Below are 8,689 nucleotides of genomic sequence, written 5' to 3' on the forward strand. Positions count from 1 at the left end.
AACAGTATCAGAGGTTTCTGCCAGATGCCAGTAAAAGTCTCTAAACTACTAGTGGAGTAGTGAACCCTGAGAACTCCATTACTGTAATTTCAGGAAAAATTGATCAAACAGACTAGAAAACCCCTCACTAATTTATCACTTTGAATTAATCATTTGGAAATGTAAAAATAAAACTGAATAAAATGAAAAAAAAAACAGCTGCCAAATCTGGGACATTCCCTGAGGTTTCTCATAAACAGACACGTCAATGGTAAAACCTTGTTTCTTGAGCCATGTAGTACTACATGATCATTACTCAGTGCCATAGGAAAGGCCACTTTTACAAGATCAAGGTATTACCTCGCAGTGTCTAAAACTAAAAGATGGAGGTAGAATGAACAGATAAGCACCGATTTCTTTATCTCGACTGAAAGAGCTTTTCAGATCTATGGTTCAGTTGAGTCTGGTAATGAAGATGCCCCCCATACACGCTCTCAAATCTTTACTCTTCTCACATTTGTTTGCTAACAGCTAAAAATGGTCACACAGCCCTCTACTGGCAATGTTTGGCAGTACTACAATAATTAAAGCTCTAGAAAAGCTTTAAAATGACCTGAGTGCCATATATCTCATTGAAGATTTACTAATAAACAGTAAGTTCTACCTCATATATAGAAAAGGCAAATACATAGGCCTGATTTTGTCACCATATTCAAGTAATAATGACCAAAAACTTTGCCAATGGGCAAACGTATAACTTAAAATTTAAATAATAAAATCGCATGAAAATTCAGTTTTTGTTTTGCCAAAAATATCTAAACTAAGCAAAAAATACCTTACTTTAGGTAATACGGCTGACAGAAAAAAAAAGAATGGCTTCATAGTGTACTAAACCTAACACATGGATCTCCTCTAGAGGGCGCTTGCTGACAATATTGTCAGATTCTAATCACTATAGTAGTTAAAATATTAAGACATGGTCCCATCCCAAATTTACCCTCTTTATCAGGAACAGAACTGATTAAGCCAATTCAGTAGTGCATTTTATACAAACTTAAATCTGTCATTATGTGAAAGAGTGTTTTAAAAATTCAGAGGATCTGTGTCTGAATTAAACTAATTACAATTGAAATCTCAGACCATTAATCACACTTCCGTCACACTGGATGCCTCATGTTTTAAGCAGATCTCCCAGATCGTATGTATCAAACAAGTCAGATACGCCTTCTCCATCCTCAAGACCCCAGAGGTAGTCGTCGTGGCTGAGCTGAGGAGAAAAGTTAACAAAGGGCCCAGAAACGTCAGATGTGAATGCCATCCCAGGCAGCTGGTCTTCAGTGATCTGGAGAAGGCTGGGAGGAAGATCCAGAATCCCCTCCACATCGAGCAGGGAGGTGCTGCCGCTGGTGTCAGTCACCGATGGCTGAGACTTTAAAGGCAAACCTGTACAAAGAAATAGACACTGTTAGTCTGTCATTAGATCATAAATAGACGGCTTTGATAATCATAACAAAGAAAAGGCTTGTTGCAGAGATTTGTAGATGAACTGCTTGGACACACAGCTCTCTGTTCTCTTGCACACAATGTTACCACTAGCACTTATTCAACTGAAGCATTTAAAATTTAAACTTTTGCTCAAAAAACAGCTTGCTTTGAAAGTGGTAAGTAGTAGTAAGCTCGTGGCAATTGTCTCACCTTCGACTGGCTGGGGTTTGGCAGGTGGGAAGACAGAGGGTGTGGTGGCGCTGGGGGTTTGTGGGTAATCTTTTCTGGGTGTGGTGGCGTTTTTGACGGGACTAGCATAATCCAAACATTCTTCAGGACACAAGTACACCTCAATTGGGCCATTCTTGCTTTTCAAGTAAATCTGCAGCGAGCCCTAAAGAAAAGTAAGAAATGTGATGTAAAATTTACCTGCAGACAGTGGTAACCATATTTTGTCTAATATCAATTGATTCATCATAAATGAATAGTTTACATTACTAATATGAAAGAGACACCATTTCAAAGTGGCTTTAAATATCTACAGGACAGCAAATGAAACAAAGAAGGATGAAAGACAAGACAAACAAAAATATTTACTAAATCACATACTTATGAATTTAACAGTTCAAAAAGATTAAATTGAACATAAAACTACTCAGTTTGGATTAGAACTAATATTACAGATAAATAAAAAGCTGAAAAGAGCAGCATATGTTGTATGTCCCACCAGAATTCTAAACTAGCTTCACCAGCAAGATTTCCATGGTCAACTAGCTCCACTAGAAAAGCAGTGCTGGTAGATCAGCTTGGATTAGCATGGTCCACAAGCTTGATCAACACCAGCCAGCATTAACAAGCTAAGGGCAGCATCAGAATTAATGCGGGTCTTTTCAGCAACGTTAGGTTTGGACTAAGACAAATACTGACCTCAGATGCTTCTGGAACTTCCAGTTTGGTTTCAGATGGTGCTTTCACAGCAATCACAGTCTGATCTTTCAAGCTGCTTATGGTACGAATGTCCTGATAGGTCACATATCCTAATGTGTGCTTCAGTTAAGGACAAACACCTTTGGCATCTAATACAGTCATAACTCTTTCCTGCCATTGACATAATTTTCCAGCTTTCAGTGTTAACACAACAAAGAATAAGCAGAAAAAAGCAATCGTATATAACAGCATATAAATCAAAACTGCATAACGTTACCAAATAATATGTTGATCTAAGTGGTATAGGACTGTGCAAACTGTGGATGTGTTGTTGGAAGTGATCTGTTCTATCTGTTTTGATCATCTTTCTTTTACAAAAACACACGTTTCTCTTTTTTTGTTGCTTTTTTCATGAAACTTAGCCAGATTCAAGTGTTGATAAAAAAGATTGCATGAAGCTAAAATAAAACAGAGTTAAAACTACTGACAGTTCACATACATGGTAACTTTACTGCATTTAAAATGAAAAACTCAGAATTAAGATAATTGCAAAACGGATCTCTATGCCATGTGAGTGTTGTTTCAAAACAGCACGCATACAAAAGTATAGGAGACAAATCACTCCTCAGTTCTTAAGAGTACATTCACACACTAAAAGGGATATCTTTGGTTGTCCTTGTGCTCTGTCAGTTCACGTAGCCATGTTGAGCTGGACTGAATGAGGTCGTCCAGAGCTTTTTCCTGCCTGTCCAGCTCAGAAAGCTCTTTCTTGAGAGCGCTGGTCTTCTCTGAATTGCAGGATGAGCCCTCAAACACACCACTGACCCTAAAGCACAAAAGATACAGAAAACATAAAGTTTAAAACTAAGATGAAACCATCATAATTAATTACATATAGTAAGTATGTATGTGTACATATTAATACTGCATCACACGGTTCTTCAGAAATCGTTCTAATATGCTGATTTGTTGCTCAGTAAACATTTATCAATATTGAAAACAATTGTGCTACTTTAAACATTTTTGTACAGATGGTGATAATTTCCCCCCCTAGGTTTCAGGAGTTCAAAAGAACGTTAAACTTTGACCAATTTGGTTCAATTTTACACATCATTGCTGAATAAAAGTAAATTGATTTCACAAAATTAAAATTATAGCCTCTAGGTTCTTTTTTCCAATTACAAGGACCACAATATGCCAGTTTTGATATCATGAGGCCTCAAAGTTAAGAATGTTCTTTCAGTAAAAGAAAAGCTCTATTCATTCGGATCGATGAGTGGAAAAACCACAAGTTAAGACTCACAGGAAGTTTTCAAACACAAAAAGAGGAGTATTTGCAATGAACTACAACAGCATATTCAGGTCATGCGTTTCAGAGTAGACTCAAAATTGAGCATTTAGCATTTTGGTTTACAGAACATCCAATCTAACACACTCACAGCCACTGGATGTTGTTTTTGGATTTCTTGCGGATGAGTTGCACACCCTCTAAAACATTTGTGATGTCATATATCCGTCTTTTCTGAACCTCCAGAACTTCTGTTGCCCAGTTCAGATCCAGAACCCCATCAGCCGATTCACTCAGCAAGCCCACAAATTTCTTAGTCAGCAGGCCAAGGGAAGTGTCATAACGGGTGCGCTCCCCTGGAGACTTGGGAGCTAGAGAGATCGAAAGAAAGAGATACAAAAGAGGCATTCTTTTAATAATAGTTTGAGGATTACCAGCTGCAGTTCCTACCAGAAGAGTAAGCGAGGCTTGGACAGGTGTGTTTGCTTTTCAAACAATTATGAGATGCCCTAAAACAGGCATGAACTTCCACCCCTCACTCAACATATGGAAACAACAAACAAAAGGTCCACTTTTCTCTAATTTGCCGCAGATCATTCTGTTGTACTCACTTTTGGGGCTTGGTGCCCTTGCACATGCACAGTTTCCTTTCCCTTTTGGCGTGCGGAATTCTGGGAGATAAATTGGCTCTTCTAGATCTAGTCTTCTTTTGGCCTGGGACAGAAAGACAACAAGAGAATGTTAATTATGTTATCCTTCAATTGCCTGTAAACTATTGGACTATTTATATAGCTCCAATTTAGCATTGGGTCTTTTGTTTCTATGAATGTTGCATGGTTTTTCAGATTTGCTCAGATAGGAAAGAGTATGTTGGAAAGCTCAGACAGTGAGACACTGTATTCTTAACTGCATTGTTCAAGAACAATTAGCCTAATCCTCTTTCCTCAACTGTTTGAATACACTGCCACTTTAAATCCGTCTCAGTCCTAAAAAGAAAAACAAGTTCTTGCCTTTTTTTCCTCGAGGGGGTCACCTCAACAGCTACTAATACTAGTCAATTATAAGATAGGTGTGAGATTTAAACAACCTAAATGATTGGAGGAGGAAAATTTAATTGACAGGCGAGTAAGCAGCCCACTGTCTTAAACTCAGGACACATTAAAGCTTACACTGTAAATGGGAAATTATCACGTTTTTAACTACTTTTGACTTGATTGATCAGGTCACAAGAAATCACAAAACGGATCTCAAATCACATTCAAAAGAAGTCTAAAAAACACTGAAACACAATAACTGAGAACCTGATATAGTAATCTTCTGGTTAGTGCTATGGGGTTTAAAGTATTTTTGAGCCTGACATGACTATCTGTATTAATTCAAACCTTTTACCATTAAAACCCTTAAGGAGGGCATGACCTGAACGTTTACACATTTCTGAAATCTTTAGTATTCCACACCAGGCAGATGGGCTGGTTTTAACAACTCAACTCCACACAAAAAATGGTTTAAAAAGCCAACTGACACTGAAATCTGCACCCACACATTGCCTGTTTGATTTCCAGTGGCATTCAGGAGCAGTGTTGGGGGTAACACATTACAAGTAATGCAAGTTACGTAATCAGATTACTTTTAAGTAACTAGTAAAGTAACACATTACTTTTTAATCTAGACGGAAATATCTCAGTTACTTTTTCAAATAAGTAACTCGTTACTTTTCTACCCATGTATTGACTGACAGCTCTCGTGTTGCCATGTTGAGAAATCATGAGTAAGTACAGAGGCATTGTGTGCTCTGTGTGAACGTGGTGCTTACTGTAGTTCTAAACTAAATATGAACAAAAACAGATTCAGTATTCCTCAAAATGAATAAAAACAGTCAAATGCAAACTCAGAATAGTATACAAACCTGCAATAAAAATTTTTTTTTAAATAAGACAAATATAATTTATGTCTTTAATCCCATTTTACTAACCAATGTTTTTGCTACTGACCTTCGATGATCCAATTCAACCATACAACAACACATTTGTGTTTCATTTTTGTTATTGCTGAATAGTGTTGAACTTTCTTCTCTTGCGTCATGTTCTTCGTGCAATTTGTTTGCGCTGCGCCCTCTACTGTACAGACGTGAATTTACATTTCCTTCAGCCTGAGGCTCATTCATTTCACTTTTGTTGTGAAAGGGCTTTTACATTTGTAAAAGTGCTTTTTTTTAATATTAAAAACAAAGTAGTAAGCCCAGCGCAGATTTAAAAAGTAATGCAAAAGTAGCGTAATGCATTACTTTCCATAAAAAGTAACTAAGTAACGTAATTGGTTACTTCTTTAGGGAGTAACGCAATATTGTAATGCATTACTTTTAAAAGTAACTTTCCCCAACACTGTTCGGGAGTGCAGTTCAATCAAGACAGGATACTTCTGTAACAGACAGAGAGCATGTGGTGAGAACAGTTTGCTTATCCCGTGTCCGCAAGCGTCTGCAAAAATGCCTGCATTGTACTGACCTGAACGGCATCTACACCTGTCACTGACATCTGGAGCTACTGAGCAGGTGGTTGGGGGAGAGGAGGAGCATAATCTTTCCATTTTTTTCGGTTTCCCCTTCCGTTCTTTTTTCCACCCTTTCAATTGACTTTTCACCTTGCCTCCCCCTTTACCCATTTGTTTTATATTATACAAGACCTTTATTAAAGAAGCAAACACCTTGTTGAAAAGTATATGGGGTCTGACAAAAAAAAAATTAAGAAAAGAAGGGTAACATTTACTGAATGTAGCAATGACCATTTAATTCTGCTTTTTAAACAAATTATAAATGTAATAATTTTTTTTCTAAATATTTTATCATTTCTACATGTTCGCAACAACAATATAAAAGTTTATTAGATTGTAGTGCTGTCAAATGATTAATCGCATCCAAAACAAGTTTGTTTACAAAATGTATGTGTGTACTGTGTATATTTAAAGACACACAAATACAGCATATATTTTGAAAACATTTACATGTATATATTTATATTCATATAAATTATATCATATATAAATATATTTAATATATAAACGTAACACATTTTTCTTAAATATATATACATAATAAATATACACACTAGTGTTTGACCAATATATTGCCAAGGCATTTTTTATATTGGCATTTTTTCAAATATCGGCATCCGCTGATAAGTTTTTCTGCTTGGCCGATGCAGGACTTTTATTTTGATGGCGCTGAAAACAGCAGCGCCTGAGCATACAGTGCTCACATTCTCCCTAACAGTTCTGTCTAATACGGATAGAAGTCTGTCTAATAATCAGATAGAATGGTTCAACAAAGGAATTAAAATGTATACAATGTATTATATTATTAGTAATAGAAAGGCAAACATTATAATACTTTCTTCACTGGAGACGCGCGATCGTAAACTTGTGATTTCAAATTATGCTGAGCTTTATGCATTTGCCCACCATCATATTCATTTAATTTTCACTGTGTGCTGTATGTAAAATGAGTGTTACCTTGGCATTATTTGACAAAATATGATTCCCAATTTACAAAAACTTCCCAGAATACTGAGTGCCCTGTTGGTTACAGTGTTTACTTCTTTTTTAATTATATTTTTTATTAAACATTTATTTATTTGTGAAAAATACATTGTCATCTAAAGTATAAGTATGGTTATTTTACACATTTATTTTTTAATCCATTTTCAAATGATTTCAAATTTCTTGAATATTAATTAAAATAAATAAAATTATATCGGCCATCCTGCTTTCCAAGATATCGGCATCGGCTGTCAAAAAACCCTTATCGGTCGACCACTAACACACACACATTAGGTTCACAATTCTTTTTTATATAGTATAACAATCTTTATACATGAAAATGTGTAGCTACATTTATATTATATTTTACAAAAGGTTACCCCTCACAGGAAAACAATTTAGGGTCCTTGGCAACAAGGTTTAAATAAAACATGTTTCAACTAAGAGCTGTTTTGGAGCCCCCACTAGATGTTTAAAGTAGAGGCTTGTGGGTTTCCTCTTTGAATTGTCATCAAATCTGTGTTAGCGTCAGCTGTTACCATGCTTTAGCACAGCAGATCAGCTCAAGATGAACACACACCCCCACCTGGGTGTGAGAAGGGGGCCTTTGTGTGGTTCGGTTTCTCTGAACAGCAGCATCTCATGTCTGTAAGAGTTTGTAGTTGGTTCTGCCCATTTCCTGTGTCAGTGGGAAATGAGAACGGAGAAATGCTGGCTCAGAGCGTATGGGGTGGAAGCTGAATCATTCACTTCTAAAGCACTGATCTGGGAGCAGCTTCACTGACTGAAATCCAAACTTTCACTACTAATATTTATACCAGTTTGCTAATAAAGAGATTTATATCAGAAACTGGTGGAACAGCTCCAGGCCCAGGAGTTTCCTAAAAATATGCAAATCCATTGAGTAAGCTAACATCACACACAGCTGTGGCTGTACAGGTTAACAAAAACACCCATGTTTAGGCAAAGGTACGTACATATACAGTGGGTATGGAAAGTATTCAGACCCCCTTAAATTTTTCACTCTTTGTTATATTGCAGCCATTTGCTAAAATCATTTAAGTAATTTTTTTTTCCTCATTAATGTACACACAGCACCCCATATTGACAGAAAAACACAGAATTGTTGACATTTTTGCAGATTTATTAAAAAAGAAAAACTGAAATATCACATGGTCCTAAGTATTCAGACCCTTTGCTCAGTATTTAGTAGAAGCACCCTTTTGATCTAATACAGCCATGAGTCTTTTTGGGAAAGATGCAACAAGTTTTTTGGGGATCCTCTCCCATTCCTCCCGTTCTGTCAGGTTGGATGGTAAACGTTGGTGGACAGCCATTTACAGTATTTAATAAATCCCATATTCCTTGTATGTGTAGGTAATAGGGGTGTAATTGTACACAAACATGACGGTTCGGTACATACCTCGGTTTTGACGTCACGGTTCGGTATGGTTTCGGTACAGCAGGAGGAAAAAA

At 36.7% G+C, this 8,689-nt stretch overlaps 1 protein-coding gene across 1 annotated transcript in view; it reads right to left on the reverse strand.

The window, feature by feature from the left end:
- Window positions 1-1,094: 1,094 nt before the first annotated feature.
- The window catches only part of LOC107590950 (transcription factor E2F2-like), a 17,854-nt gene continuing 10,259 nt past the window's right edge, over window positions 1,095-8,689 (reverse strand). The window contains exons 2-7 of the mRNA XM_016279911.1: window positions 4,291-4,393; window positions 3,831-4,050; window positions 3,056-3,217; window positions 2,392-2,506; window positions 1,675-1,858; window positions 1,095-1,422 (exon numbers count right to left, since the gene is read on the reverse strand). Coding sequence (XP_016135397.1) covers window positions 1,151-1,422; window positions 1,675-1,858; window positions 2,392-2,506; window positions 3,056-3,217; window positions 3,831-4,050; window positions 4,291-4,393 — 1,056 coding nt within the window. The 3' untranslated portion in view covers window positions 1,095-1,150. The remainder of the gene's footprint in view (window positions 1,423-1,674; window positions 1,859-2,391; window positions 2,507-3,055; window positions 3,218-3,830; window positions 4,051-4,290; window positions 4,394-8,689) is intronic.

Source organism: Sinocyclocheilus grahami, unplaced genomic scaffold (genome assembly GCF_001515645.1).
Source record: "Sinocyclocheilus grahami isolate Dianchi unplaced genomic scaffold, SAMN03320097.WGS_v1.1 scaffold134.1, whole genome shotgun sequence".
Classification (NCBI taxonomy): domain Eukaryota; kingdom Metazoa; phylum Chordata; class Actinopteri; order Cypriniformes; family Cyprinidae; genus Sinocyclocheilus; species Sinocyclocheilus grahami.